The sequence below is a fragment of the Octopus sinensis genome, linkage group LG6, assembly GCF_006345805.1.
Source record: "Octopus sinensis linkage group LG6, ASM634580v1, whole genome shotgun sequence".
Lineage (NCBI taxonomy): Eukaryota > Metazoa > Mollusca > Cephalopoda > Octopoda > Octopodidae > Octopus > Octopus sinensis.
Window position 1 is genome coordinate 83,977,128 of NC_043002.1, and position 16,631 is coordinate 83,993,758.

At 35.4% G+C, this 16,631-nt stretch overlaps 1 protein-coding gene across 1 annotated transcript in view; it reads left to right on the forward strand.

The window, feature by feature from the left end:
* LOC115212951 (pyruvate dehydrogenase phosphatase regulatory subunit, mitochondrial) overlaps nt 1-15,188 on the forward strand; it is a 64,374-nt gene extending 49,186 nt beyond the window's left edge. The window contains exons 13-17 of the mRNA XM_029781804.2: nt 1,884-2,032; nt 4,099-4,306; nt 6,054-6,143; nt 9,445-9,624; nt 12,687-15,188. Coding sequence (XP_029637664.1) covers nt 1,884-2,032; nt 4,099-4,306; nt 6,054-6,143; nt 9,445-9,624; nt 12,687-13,097 — 1,038 coding nt within the window. The 3' untranslated portion in view covers nt 13,098-15,188. The remainder of the gene's footprint in view (nt 1-1,883; nt 2,033-4,098; nt 4,307-6,053; nt 6,144-9,444; nt 9,625-12,686) is intronic.
* The last annotated feature ends 1,443 nt before the right edge of the window (nt 15,189-16,631 follow it).

Genomic DNA, 16,631 nt, shown 5'->3' on the forward strand with positions numbered 1-16,631 from the left:
TACACATTCATACAGGGTGCAATGGGTAAATTGTCGCCATTTTATATTTTTAATTTCGCGCATGTGTAGTTGATTTTGTTGACTACACAGTATAGTAGGGTCAGATGAGCACCATGACACAATTCACACTGCCAGAAATTTGGAAACAACATGCTGTACTGCTTGGCATTTGCATTGGAAGCTTCAATTTGAACATTTCAGATTGTTTGGGTGTCGATCTGGGGACATGTACCGAGAGTGATAAAAATCAAACATCCAGTCAACATCATGGTGTTTGAAGTGATCAATTGTGATGGCGACATTATGCTTCCATTCATCTTCCCTCACGCCATCAGACTCAACACAGAGGCCTACATCAAGTGCCTGGAGGAGGTAGTGCTGCTCTGGGTCAAGAGGGTGGCTGCTGGAACACCCTATGTCTGGCAACGAGACTCTGCACCATACCACACAAGCAGGAGAACCCACTCATGGCTGAGTGAAAAAGATGTGGAGCCTATATAGGTAAAAATATTCAGGTTAGTGTGGACATTAGACCTATAGACAATATTTCTAATTAGGCACTTATTGTTAAGCGGTACTAATTCAAAGAAATATCTGAAAATAGGCACATGCTGCATGAGATAGTATAAGAAAATAAAGCAATCCTTACTTGGAGGTCAAAACATGGAAAGGGGTTGTTTGTAATGTCATATGGTAAAAGGGATGCAGAGCCACTGCTCTAAAGGATTCTGCATTAGTTCCAGTGTGCTACCACATCATCCCTAACATTTGGACATCCCAGGCTGCAGCCCCCTTCATTATTATGTGTGGGGCACAGTTGAGCAAGAAACCAACAAAACTCCTTGTAACACCAAAGATGAACTGACGGCAAGGATTATGGCAACATTCAGCAACTTAAACAAGGAGACCGTCCAGAAGAGTTGCAGTAGATTCTGAAGTCATCTGGAAGCCATGGTTGAAGCTAATGGCGATTTTATTAAATAAATTTACTCTTTAGTATTTCAAGATATTTTTATGTAATTTTGGTGAATATATCTGTTAGAATGAGATGTGAGTGTTATTTTCATTTTTGCATGATTTAGATAACAGTTTATTCACTGCACTCTCTACATACATACATATTTATATATATATATATATATTATATATATATATATATATATATATATATACAAATAAGAAAATGGAGGAACAAATTCATTTCAATCATCAACTTACAGATATTACCATTTCATATTATTTATTAATTATATAAATAGGAACTTGAAAATCGAACAAAACAATATACATCAATATGCAAATTAATAATATTGGATAACTGATATCCCATAGTGGGTTACCCTCATAACTCCTATCTTACTTTGTACTATATATATATATATATATATATATATATATATATATAAATGCACACACAAAAGTACTTGTGTATATACACACACACATGTATGCATACATACATGCATGCATGCATGCTTACATACATGCATGCATACATACATACATACATTGGTTAGCAACATGAAGGGCATCCAGCCACAGAAAATCTGGCTCAAATAAACTCCATCTAACCCATGCAAGCATAAAAAAGTGGATTTTAAATGATGGTGTGTGTGAGTGAGTGTGTACATGTGTATGTGCCTGCTTGTGCGCGCGTGTGTGCGTGTATGTGTATGTACTTACATGTGTGGGGAGGGAGGGAAAGAGATTTGTCTATTATCATTTCTGCTCCCATTTTTTTTTTAAACTTATTTTCCTGTTTTTTTTTTAATAATGCTTCATTCTTCAATTAATTACCTGAACATTTAATTAGTGATCTTGTAATATTTGCATATTATATCCTGAGTCATTATTTCTTTACACATCTTTTTTGTCTATTTCAGTCTGCCAACCAAGAAGCTGCTAACTTTTTACAGTATCTATGTTCAAATGATGTCGATCTTGATGTTGGTACTGTTGTAAATACAGGAATGCAAAATGAGTTTGGAGGCTACGAAAATGACTGTAGTGTGGCACGGTTGAGTGAAAATTAGTAAGAATTATTATCTACTTATTTATACCATACCATGTTTTTTAATTTTTATGACAACTGAAAATGTAAAGATTGTGCTACCATCATTACCAAAGATTTTCTGTAAACTACTACTACTATTCTTCTTCTTCTTCTTCTTCTCCTCCTCTCTTCCTCCTGCTACCAGTTCGTCTCTCAATTCTTTTTTCTTCTTCTTCACCACCACCGCCACCACCAGGTCAGTTGTGTTCAGGCTGGCCTGTGACCAAAGGTATTTCATCAGGCATTTGCCATATTCTATACGCCTTACTTCCCTGGGCATGGACACATTGAAACTCCGACGTCTGGCAGCTGACTTGGCAGACTCCCATAAAATTATTAACCATCTTACAAACAATAACTCTGAGCACCTTTTCAAACTCCACCTGTCTAACACCCGTGGACACATTTACAAAGTCAGAAAGCAACACAGCTCCCATGATTTTCAGAAACATTTTTTCACGCTAAGAGTTGCTGAAGTATGGAACAGACTGCCGGCATCAGTTGTTAGTTGTTGGAGCACTGCATCCTTCAAAACTTCCATGCTTCCTGAGATTCGCCAACACTACACCTGATTTTCTCCCCTCCATACACACACAAGCATGTATCTAACTCATACACTGTTCACTTCCCAGATAGTTGTACATTACTGCATATGCTTTATACGCACTTTTGACAAGTTGTGGTGCACCTGAGCACTGTATACAATAATTTCATTATTATTATTATGACCTTGACCATTCAATCTTTCATTACTCGGACATAGTGTATCATACTGACAATAGAACACCATACTAATGATGCTATTTTGTACACAATCAACACAACACTATGACTCAACATATACACAACACATATTCAACACAACACACATATGAAATATGCAAAGAACATCAGACACAACAATATAAAAGTGAAATGGAATACAACAGCATGACTGCTACGTTTTTTTTATTGACTCTGAAAGGACAAAAGGCAAAGTTAGCTTCAGAAGAATTTGAACTCAGAATGCATAGCCAGAAGAAATGCATTAGTTCCAGTGTGCTAACAATTCTGCCAGCTCACTGTCTAACAACAACAATTATTGTTTAGTGGCAAGCTGGCAGAATTGTTAGCACACCGGACAAAATTCTTAGTGGCATTTCATTTATTTTTACATTCTAAGTTCAAATTCCGCTCATGTCGACTTTGCCTTTCATCCTTTCGGGGCTGATAAAATAAGTATCAGTTGAACACTGGGGCTAATGTAAATGATTTAAACACTCCCCTGAACTTACTGGCCTTGTGCCAAAATGTGAAACCATAAGGCGGTGAGCTGGCAGAGACATTAGCCCACCAGGCAAAATGCTTAGCAATTGTATGTTCCGAGTTCAAATTCCACCAAGGTCAACTTTGCCTTTCATCCTTTCAGGGTTGATAAATTAAGTACCAGTCATGTACTGAAGTCGATGTGATCAACTCAACTCTTCCCCACAAATTTCAGGCCTTGTGCCTACAGCAGAAAGGATTATTATTATTATTATTATTAAGGCAGTGAGCTGGCAAAATTGTTAGCATGCCATACAAAATGTATAGCGGCATTTCATCCATATTTAGGTTCTGAGCTCAAATTCAGCCAGGGTTGACTTTGCCTTTCATCCTTTCAGAGTTGATAAAACAAGTACCAGCTGAGCACTGGGGTTGCTGTAATCAGCTAGCCCCTTCCCTCAAATTTCAGGCCCTGTGTCTATAGTAGAAAATATTATTATTAATAATAATAATAATAATATTAAGGTGGTGAACTGGTAGAACTGTTAGCACAGAGGTTAAATGCTAAGAAGTATTTTGTCTGTCTTCACGTTCCGAGTTCAAATTCCACTGAGGTCAACTTTGCCTTTCATCCTTTTGGGGTCAATGAAATAAATACCAGTTGGACACTGGGGTCGATGTAATCAACTAACCCCCATCCCACAAATTTCAGGCCTTGTGCCTATAGTAGAAAGGATTATTATTATTATTATTATTATTATTTTCATTTAACTAATTTTGCTTCTCTGATTTCTCTTCAGTTACTTCCTGATCTCTCCAACTACTCAACAAACGAAAAGTTTGGCATGGTTGTTACGGCACCTCCCAAAAGATGGCTCTATCCAAATTAGAGATGTGACATCCATGTATTCTGCAATCACTCTGATTGGTCCACATGCCCAAGAACTTCTTGCTGAAGTTACAGAGGCCTCCACAACAAAATCAGACTTCAAATTCATGACTTGTAAGGTAAATATCCCAAATATATATGGTTCTGAAGTGCCTATATATATATATATATATATATATATATATATATATATAATAATAATAATAATATTAGGGAGTATGGCTCCAAACTTACAGGGAAAAATTAGATTTAGGATTAAATCAAATTTCACAGTATAAATATATAAAATATGAATTAAACCACTATTAGGCAACTCAAACAGTGATAGACATAAACCAATACATAAATAATAAATAATATAAATATAATTAATATAATATATATAAAATTTTAATTTTTTTTTTCCCAAAAGTATAAAAAGAATGATAAATATAATATAATAAGTAATAAGTAAGTATATATATATATATATATATATATATATATATATATATATAACGGGAAGGTTTATGAAAATAAACAAAAGACGAAGGCAGGTTTACGAAAATAAACAAAAGACGAAGGCAGGTGGAGTACAAACAAATAATGTATTAGTATGGCACTCAGGAATAGAAATAACACAAGTATTTTACGTTTCGAGCCTACGCTCTTCGACAGAAAGATACACAGAAAAGAAAAAAATTGCGTGTAGGGGCTAACGATTCAACATATCCAGAGGTAATGCAGTACGATCGTTTCATGCGACTCCATTTAATTGAACAATACAATCATTAAATGGAGTTGCATGAAACAATCGTACTGCATTACCTCTGGATATCCTTGTTGCTTATTTTGATTTTAATCACCTTATTTTAAATTGTATAGATAATACTATACTAAATTCTGGTGCCTCAACTTAAGTACCACATTCATCTGAATCTATATATTTATATCATCATCATCATCGTTATATATATATATATATATATTATATATATATATATATATATATATACATACCTATACGTATTATAATATGTATACACACACATACACATGCACACACACACAAATGAATACATATATATATATAACTTATAAAATGAGGGCAAAAGAAAAATTCTAATGCCAAATATGCTGAAAAAAAAACAAAATTGTCAATAACCATTATAATTAATTATAATGGTTATTGACAATTTTGTCTTTTTTTTCGGCATATTTGGCATTAGAATTTTTCTTTTGCCCTTATTTTATAAGCTATTTATAAATCAACCTTTAAAGGTATTTTTTGATATGCTGGCCATTGATAAAATTTTTTTTTCGAAAAAAAATTTTATCCTACATTAGTTGTATATATATATATATATATATATATATATATATATATATATATTATATATATATATATATCATGTGATTATGTGACTGACCAGGCTGTCAGCTATTGTTATACATCACTGGTCACAATGCACCTTCGCATTGTTTTAGCCTTCAAATGATGCCACCCTGCCTGCTAGGCAAGTAGGCTAACAGTCCTCACTGATCAAAAGTGGGACTGAAGCAACACAAAATGAAGTGTTTTGCTCAAGAAGACAACACACTGCCCAGTCAGAGAATTGAACCCACAATCTAGTGATTGTGAGTGCAACAGCCTAACCACATGGAAAAGCAGACATTAATATGATGATGATGGCAGCGGCAGTGATCTATGTAGGTATGTATGTAATCATCATCGTCATCATCATCATCATCATCATCATTACTTCTTTACGTCCATGCTGGCATAGGTTGGAAGGAATTATCTTTTTGTAGTAATGTTTTATGACCTAACACTCTTCCTGGGGCCAACCCTGTATCTGTACATATTATCTTCATTTTACTTTAAAGGTCGTTGATGTTGGATATGCAAGTGGAATTCGAGCAATGCGTCTCACTCATGTTGGAGAAGATGGATTTATTTTATACATCCCTGCTGAGGTAGGAATTTCTTGTTCAAACAAATGTAAAAAAGAAAAAAAGAGAAAGAATTTCTTACATAAAAATGAACTAATACTAGTTAATTAACCAGTACCAGTTGAGTACTGGGGTTGATGTAATCGACTAGCCCCCACCTCCCCTCAAATATCAGGCCTTGTGCTTACAGTAAAAAGGATTATTATTATTAAATTTCTCTAATATACCATATTTTCTGGCATAGAAGTCGGACTTTTCAGGCCAAAATTTAGAGCCATAAAATGTAGGTTGATTTCTACACTGAGACAACTTTGGAGAACCAAAAATTCCAAATGAAATGCACCAAGATTTGGAATGATAGTGAATCATCATCATCATTCTTTAACGTCTGCTTTCCATGCTAGCATGGGTTGGACGATTTGACTGAGGTCTGGTGAACCAGATGGCTGCATCAGGCTTCAATCTTGATCTGGCAGAGTTTCTACAGCTGGATGCCCTTCCTAACGCCAACCACTGAGAGTGTAGTGGGTGCTTTTACGTGCCTCCAGCACGAGGGCCAGTCTGGCGGTACTAGCAACAGCCACGCCCAAATGGTGCTTTTTATTTGCCACCTGCACAGGAGCCAGTCCAGTGGAACTAGCAACAACCTCGCTCAAATGTTTTTTTACGTGCCCACAGCACAAGTGCCTGTAAGGTGACGCAGGTAACGATCACGCTCGAATGGTGCTTTTTACGTGCCACTGGCACGGATGTTTATACTATATGCCAAGTCTGCTTGTATGCCAAGAAATACAGTCTTGTAAAACATACTAGGTGCAGGCTTGGCTGTGTGGTAAGAAGCTTGCTTCCCAACCACATGGTTCCAGGTTCAGTTACACTGCATGGCACCTTGGGAAACCTAAGCCTTGTAAGTGGATTTGGTAGACAGAAAATGAAAGAAGCCCATCGTGTGTGTGTGTGTGTGTGTGCGTGCACATGTGTATCTTTGTGTCAGTGTTTGTCCCCACCATCACTTGACATCTGGTGTTGGTATGTTTGCATCCTTGTAACTTAGCAGCTCAGCAAAGAGGCTTATAGAATAAATATCAGGTTTAAACAAAAGGGAAACAAATAAGTCCTGGGGTCAATTCATTTAACTAAAAATTCCTCAAGGTGGTGCCCCAGCATGGCTACACTCTAATAACCAAAGCAAGTTAAAGATACAAAAATGATAGAATATGTTGGTTAATGTTTACTTTAACACCCGGCTACTAAAACAAACAAAAAAAACAAGTGTAATATGTGTTTTAAAAAAATGTGTAATCAATGAATATGAAAACAAAAATTCGTGCCAACAAACCGGGGAGGGAGGACTTTTGGAAAATTCACAAGATCTGATTTTTTTCCCTCATAACCTTTAGGAAAATGGATACCTTTTAATGAAATTTTATATAAATACTTTTGAAACAGAATAAATTATGATTATAAAGAAATTTGTGGGGGAGATTTTTTCCAAGTGGGTGGGCAGAGGATTTTTGGAAAATTCATGCAATCTGATTTTTCCCTCATAACTTTTAGGAAAATGCTTATCTCTTAAACGGTATAGATTATGATTATATAGAAATGTGTAGGGAAAATTTTTTCTGAGGGTGTGGGAAGGCGACTTTTGAAGAGAAAGAAATTCATAAATTATTGTTTTGTGTAAGTGTAATGGAAAAAAGGTTTGAAAAAAAATTTTTACCTTCATTTATTTTTTGTTTGAGTAATAGAAAAAGGTTTTAAAAAATGATCTCAATGGTGGAGTTGTGCTAAAAACAACAGCTAAATCACCCTTAACCTTTTTACCATAGTGAAACCATATTCAACGCCGTATTTATGATTTGGTTTCTCTCACCATGATACATGTGTTCTATGCCATTTCAAAGGTTTTTGTGTAAAATTTCATTACAAGATATCCATTTTTCTAAAAGTTATGAAGGAAAAATCGGATCATGTGAATTTTCCGAAAGTCCTCTCCCCAACCCCCTTAGAAAAAATTTTCCACACAAATTTCTTTATAATCATCATCTATGCTGTTTCAAAGGTATTTGTATAAAATTTACTGAAAGTCCTCTCCCCACCCCCCAGTTTATTGGCACAAAATTTTTGTTTTCATATTTGTTTAATACACATTTTTTACACCTATTACACCTATTTTTTTTTTGTTTTGGTGGCCAAGTGTTAAAGTAAACGTTAACCAATATGTTTATTATCACAGGTAATTTTTCATGTTCCTTTGTGCTGTATTGGATAGGCATAAAGATGCCCTACTTCTGTCCCTAAATGTTTATGTAGAAATTATATTGCAAAACATTGATTATATTTGTATAATTATGACTTACTCTGCCAAAAGTGATTTTATATTTTATTGCTATTTTTTCTGAAATTTTGTTTAACCCTTTAGTGTTTAAACCGGCCATATCCAGCCTAAATATTCTATGTTTTATATTCAAACTGGCCATATCTGGCCCAGATATTCTACATGTTTTATATTCAAACTGGTGATATCTAGCCTCTCACACCTAACCTACATTGACATTCTACAAATAAACAATCACATCACTGAAACCTCAAAAGCTATAAGATAATGCAGGATTAATTAAAAACAATTTGAGTTAAAAAATATTACATTTAACAGAGTAATCTGAACACTAAAAGGTTAAAGGATATAATATATATGTATTTTTATCCTTTGTTATGTGAACAGTACAAACACACATGTGTGTGTGTGCATATATAAAATATATAGTATATAATAATAATAATAATAATAATAATAATTGTGTACAGTGCTCAGGTGCACTACAACTCATCTAAAGTGTATATATAATCAGGTGTAGTTTCGGCGGATTTCGGAAAGCATGAGGGCCTTAAAAGATGCAGTGTCATGGCAGTCAAACTCAAAGCAGACGGTTAGCTTTTAATATAAGCAGCAGCACGCACACACACACACACACACACACCTCGGTGACATTTGAAATCAGAGTTTAGTGGGTTGTATATTATGACTAAATATCAGGGAACACTCTTAAGAAGAAGTAAAAATAAAAATTTTTTTTTAGTATTTATTAGATGACCCAAATTAATCACTTCATTGAAGGATATTGGTGGTCCTTATCACAATGACAGTAGTTTAAGGTATTGTAAACAGAACATCCAATTTAGGCTGGATGTGCTAACTACTACTATTCATTACAAAAGCCACACCTGTTGCTAATAGATAATAATTAATGTTATTGCAGTACAATGAATGTAGTTTGCTAATGTTTTTTAATTGTTTGTTTTTTTCTTTTGTATATATTTTCAGTATGCCCTCCATGTCTATGATACATTAATGCGTGCAGGTGTTGACTATGGAATTCGTAATGTTGGCTTCAATTGCATGAAAGAATTAAGAGTAGAGAAATTCTTTGCAAGTTGGGGTGTTGATTTGACTCCCATCACAACACCTTTTGAATGCGGTCGAGAATTCCGTGTCAAGTTTAATGTAAGTTAACTAGAAAACAGGCATTGTTCACATTATTAAACAACATGTATGAAGCCATTGAATTACAGCTGGTGAAGCTAATAACGTGTTGATCTCTCTTGCAAATGGGTTAATGGTTTATATCTCATCACCAGTATTATATTGTGCCATGCTTCACGGTAGTGAAGCATGGGTTGTGACTGCGGAGGAAATGCGTAGGCTTGAAAGAAATGAAGCTAGCATGATCCGCTGGATGTGTAATGTCAGTGTCCATACATGACAGAGTGTAAGTGCTCTGAGAGAAATGCTGGACATAAGAAGCATTGGTGGACATAAGATGCAACGTGCAGGAGAGACGATTGCGTTGGTATGGTCATGTACTAGGGATGGATGAGGAGAGATGTGTGAAGAAGTGCCACTCCCAAATTGTTGAAGGAATCCGAGGTAGAGGTAGACCCAGGAAGATATGGGACAAGGTGGTCAAGCATGACCTTCGTACTCTGAGTCTCACAGAGGCTATGACGAAAGACCGAGACCTCTGGAGATATGCTGTGACTTCGAAGACCCGACAAATGAAGTGAGTTCATGGCTCGCAGGATGGCCTGCTGTGCTAACCTTGGATCGTAGTGTGACCCACTGTTCTTGAGGAGACCTATTGAGTCAAGTACATCAACATCAAAATAAAAATTCAAATGGAAATTGTAGTTAAGACACCCGTGCCGTTGACACATAAAAAGCACCATCCAAACGTGGCAGATGCCAGCGCCGCCTGACTGGCGTCCGTGTCGGTGACACGTAAAAGCACCAGCCGATTGTGGCCGTTTGCCAGCCTGCTCTGGCCCCTGTGCCAGTGGCATGTAAAAAAACACCCACTACACTCAAGGAGTGGTTGGCGTTAGGAAGGTCATCCAGCTGAAGAAACACTGCCAAATCAGACTAGAGCCTGGTGCAGCCTCCATGGCTTCCAGACCCGGTCGAACTGTCTAACCCATGCTAGCGTGGAAAATGGACGTTAAATGATGATGATGATGATATATATATATATATATGTATATGCATATATCATCAACATCATTATTATTCAGCATGTTTTCCATGTTGGCATTGGTTTAGACAGCTTGACAAGAGCTAGTCAGTTGAAGAGCTACCCAGGTTCCATATCAGTTTGGCTGGATGCCCTTCCTAACACCAACCACCTTACAGAATATACTGGGTGCTGCTACACAACACCGGAATAGGTGCATTTACATGGTACTGGTACAAGTGTTTGTTATGTGGCACCAGCACCCATGAGCCTGCAAGATTAGGAATGCTCAGCGGGAGAGGGATGCAGGGGACAAACCTGGATGCAAGAACAGCCATGCTTTTACTTAGCTTGATGTGTCTTTTCAAGTACAGCAAACTGCCAGGAGTCTCAGTCCCTTGTCATCTCTCTGTGAGTCCCAACATCTGTAGATCCTTTCTCACCACTTCATCCTGTTTTCCAGGTCTACCCCTTCCACATGTTCACTCTACAATTAGAGATCAGCATCTCTTGATGCAGCTGTCTTCGTCCATATACATCACATGACCATACTAGCACAGTCTTCTCTCTGGCACACTACATCTGATGCCTTGTATACCCAGTTTTTCTCTCCTCAAATCACTTACACTCTGGCATATATGTTCACTGACATTAACCAACCTGGATACTGGCTTCATTTCTTTCAAGCCTTTGCATATCTTCAGTAGTCATAGCCCATGTCTCCCTGTCATGTAGCATAGCTGTTCATACACAGGCATCATACAACCTGCCTTTCACTCTGAGAGAGAGGCCTTTCATTACTAACAGAGGTAGTAGTTCTCTGAACTTTTCCCAGCCTATTCTTATTCTAACAGCTATGCTTTCAGAACAACACCTCCCACAACTAACTTGTCACCTAAGTAACGAAAACTGTCTACTACTTGTAAAGATCCCCACTAACATATGAGGAAGTCTATTTTTTTTGTACATTCCTGATCTTTAACATGCCTGCACATCTGCCACATGTAAAGCCTACTTTCTCTGTTAGTCTTCCAGTGATACCTCTGCACCTCTTATGTGTCCATAGCTTGCACTAGGTACACCTTATAGACTTTCTCCCAATACCTTTTCTACATATCAAGCAGGGCCACCGCTCTGAAGAGATTTGTGATTTGCTTGTTTTCCTATCTTGGTCTTTGCTAAATTAACTCTAAAGCCCTTTGATTCCAGTCTGTGCTTCTATACCCGAAATTTCTTCTCTAGTTCTGGTTGTGATTCAGCAATAATCTTCTCTAGTTCTGTGTGTACAAAGAGATGTATGACTGCTAGTGTTAAATTTAGAGGTTTACAGAGATTATCATCATCCAGTCTGCTTCCAGTGTAGTGATTTAGCAACTACTATACTTAGTACCTTTACTAGCTATGATATACGAAGCAAATGCAAGACAAATTACAATAAACTTGCTGGGTGTGAAGGAAGGTGCAGTACCCATAGCTTCTTCCAGACCCTCCTAGAGCGGTGAGACTGATACCATTAATGTCCCTCTTGAACTTTTGTAAATCAGCACCACCTCTGATGTTCTAGGAAGAAAGGACTGGATGACATGGTCAGTATAAGGCCTGCAGTATTCAGCATAACTAGGGTGATGGGAGAATGAGAGACAAGTGGGACAGAAATACTCAAGTGGAGGTGACATGAGCCCAGTCAGCTCCAAGGAGCAGAGAGGAGACAGTTTACTGGTGGACTGGATGTTGGGTGTCTGTCTGTGACTTTATACCATTCAGTTGGGTGGCTCATTTTTGTATTGTTAAAGTATAAAGCAAGGTTTTTTTTGGAGTCAGCCTCAGTGACCAGACTACTCAACCTACTTGAAAAAAAATATCACCCATATTTAAGTGAAATATTGTGGGCTGTGACTTAATTATAATTGCTATTATCAATACTGTTATCTTTATCATTTTTAAATGAACTATTAATTTATCTTTATTTCATTGAAATTTCTACACCACTTAAAATTTAATAAATATTTTTTATAGTTCTGATTTGTCCTCCATCCTTTTGCTACTTTTTCATTTACAGAAAGGAGACTTCATTGGAAAAGACGCTTTATTGCAACAACGTGAAGAAGGTGTTAAACAGAAATTGGTGCATTTCTTGTTGGACGATCATAACATCGATACAGATCTTTGGCCATGGGGTGGTGAACCAATCTATAGAAATGGTGAGTATGTAGGAGAAACAACATCAAGCGGTTATGGTTTTACTTTAGAGCAGATGCTATGTCTTGGCTATGTTTCAAAGTTTGATGACAGATATCAGCCATGCATCATGAAAAATCTTAATGAATTTATTCTGGACAAAAATGCCAAATATGAAATTGATATTTCTGGTCAAAGATTTCCAGCTAAAGCTGGAATCTACACACCTAAAAATGCTCTAACTATTTCAGAGCCATCCTTTATTCCCGTCCCACACAGAAGCAGGACATGATTTCTTTTTTCTCTTCTCTTCTTTCAAATTGTTGTTTAAAAATCTCAAAAGCTCAGTATCTGTTGTCTCTTGAGAAATAATCTTTATTTTGCAATATTTTTTGACATGTTTTATCTTGATTTGATACTTCCCCCTGCCCTACAATAAATTTGTTTTTATTTTTACATTGTTTTTTCTTTTAAACTTTTTTTTAATATACTAGTTTACAGGTATTAAATTCTTTAAAAAAAAAATCAATGAATAATTTCATATCAGAAAGATCTCATTTTTTCTCTTATTTCTACTATTTATCAATAACTATCTTTTCTAAACAAGTTAAGAAAAATATCTTATGATGAAATATTTATTTTTATAAATGAATAATATTAACATTCTTAAGTTAAATATTCTTTCTGATTTAGTAATACCAGTAAATAATGTCCATAAATTTTTTTTAAATTCCAAATTAAAAGAAATATTCACATTTTCTATTTATTGTTTGTGATTCAATACCTGAATTATTGAGACACCTCATGTAAGCAGTACAAATACTTGTGATTAACTGGTTCAAAATATCAGTAAATAAAAAGGAATTACAACTCTAACACTTTAGAATTCATATTAAATATTAGGCTACTTAAGTAGATTTTTATTAGATGTTTTTGTATCTCAACAAATGTTCAGAGAGCACCATTTAATGGTTACATGTCTCTCAAAGTAGCAAGTCTACCACTGAGTTTTGACAACTTGTTGAAGATATGTTCACTTTAACTCATGCCTTTAATGTCCTAAACATTACAATTCCTATTTGTTCCTCCCATAAATACCTTGGCTTTCATTCCTACCTGGAGAAGATAATAGAAACAAGTAACCCGGTATCCCAGGGCTTAAAAATATCATATACAAGAGCACTGACTACTAATATATATATATGTTTTTAATTTGATAATCAACTCTAATGAACTTTTTTTATATAATTTTTAAAATCTCCAGACATACCACATGTATATTCATTAAACTCTTTAAGTTATTGTTTGATTTTTTTTTATTGTTGTTTTTTGCAATTAGTTAATTTGAGGAGGAAAGCAATGCCTATAATTTTTTTTCACAGACCTTCCTTGTAAGCAAAGGGAGAAGAATATGCCAGTTCAATTTGAATTGTTGCAGTTAAGTTGGTGGGAAGGGAAACAATTCTGATAAATGGCAAGAAAATGAATTTCAGCTGGGATCTTAGGTTAGGAGATGGAAAGATGGAAGAAACTGATACATAGAATGGATTTAAGTGAAGTATTGATACTGATCGCAAGTTTAAAAGAATAAAGGCCTTTGTGGTAGCTGTGAAATTGAGAGTAAAGATGATACAGCTCGACAACATTCGTGTGTTTGAAAATGCTTGCTTATTAGGCAGACATCATTCTGTGATGCAATCTAAAATATATATGATTATGTTTGAACCAGCTGCTATCTCAAATATATAAACTATACTTTAGTGTAGGTCAAATTTGTGCTTTATTTAAAGTATTAGCAGGTTTGGAAAATTGTCTGGTGCTACAGAAGGAAGAACAACTTTTGTAATTGACAAGGACAATATACATATAATTATAATAATAATAATAATCTAGATGAATGTTTTAAATTGGAAAGGATAAAAAAAGCGAAATTATTCTGTTTAAAATTAATCATTAATTAATTATTTAAAAAAGTTTTCTTTGTCAAGTTTTATTGAAAAGTTATAAATGATACTAATACTGGTGTGAAAAAGGGCAGCTTACATGTTATCGACTGAGGAGGACTGGTTTTAAAATATTTTATGGATTTCAAGTATGTTCAGTTTAACAGCTTTATCCAAGTATTTTCTTTTCTAACTTTTAAATAGAAAATAAACAAGTTCATCAAATATACACAAGCATAAGATGATTATGCCTTCTCTCATAGTATAAAGTTTTTTTGTCAATCATTTGAAAGTCTTTGTAAGGACACGGATATCAAGACCTTTTTTTCTTTGCTGAAGGTACAAATAAATCTCACCTTATATTTAGGTGTATATGATACTTGTTTTTTTTTTGTTTGTTTTTTTTGTTTTTTTGTTGTTTTTTTTTCAATTCTAGAAAAGAAAAAAAATAAATCAAAACTCGATCTTTTTTTTTATTCCTTCTAATCTTTCTCTTTGTTCTTGTTAAATGAATATTTCTGTGAAAATATCTTGCAATTAGCAGTGATACAATACATCACAATAACACAGAGAAAGGATAAGCAGCTATACATTAATCTTCACCCATGATAACAGAATTGCATTAATTAATAAAATACTTGTTTAATATGTTTGTAATTTCATCAATTTCTTCTTTAAATAAATTGAATTCAATACATAACTATTTGAGTTTGAATCATTTTCTGTTTCTTGAAAAATAAGTTGTTGTTTTTTTTAATGTGTTTAGTTGTGCAAACACAGGCATGGCTGTGTGGTTTAAGTTCACTTCAGAAGGAAGTGGTTCAGTTCAAAGTTCGATTCCACTGTATGATACTTTATACAAGTGGCCTTAGTTTGACCAATGCCTTGTGAGAGAAATTTGTTTGCAGGAATCTGTGCAAAGACCATCATATAATAAATATATCATCATTTTTACATCCACTTTCCATGCTTGCATGGCTTAGTGAGATACTTTCCAGCCATAGAATCTTGCCATTTGTTGGAATAAAAAAAATGGTATGTTCAGACAGGAATACCCAAGCAAACTGGCCAAGTTGTAAGAGTGCTGGATAAATCATTTTGCAGTATATGTCCCAGCTCTTTATACTCTTGAGATATAATACAGCTAAAGTCAACCCTTGCCTTTCATCCTGTACTGCAGTCAACTATTCACCTTGTCTCTCTCCCCTGGAAAAAAAAATCATTTATGGTCAGACCTGGAGAGAGATGGACTCCACCAGGTCTAAAACAATGTTCAAGACACACTGTGTGTCCTGATAGCACTACTACAACTCTTACTGCTACACCAGCTATAATAAAAAATTTGATATATCAGAATTGAGGTAGCAAGGCACCCTGAAGAATAGCCTGAGTTATCTCCCTTAGCTATTATAAGAAATTTGATATATCAGAATTGAGGTAGCAAGGCACTCTGAAGAATAGCCTGAGTTATCTCCCTTGATGCTAATTTCCATTGGAATAAGTACTTTAACAAATACTAATTGATTAAAACTCTTTAAAGGTAGTGCCCCAGCATCACCACAGTCCAATCACTGAAATTTGTAAAAAAAAAAATTTCTGTGTCAACATAGTGAGAGAAAGAACGAGAGTAATAGCCTAAATAATAGAAATTTTATGTAATTATCAGTGCCTTGTGTTTAACTTCTCCACCATCATCATCGTTTAACGTCCACTTTCCATGCTGGCATGGGTTGGACGGTTTGACTGAGAACTGGCAAGCCAGGAGGCTGTACCAAGCTCCAATCTGATCAGGCAAGGTTTCTATATCTAGATGCCCTTCTTAACACCAACCACCCCAAGAGTGTAGTAGATGCTTTTTACGTGCCACCGGCACGGGGGCCAGT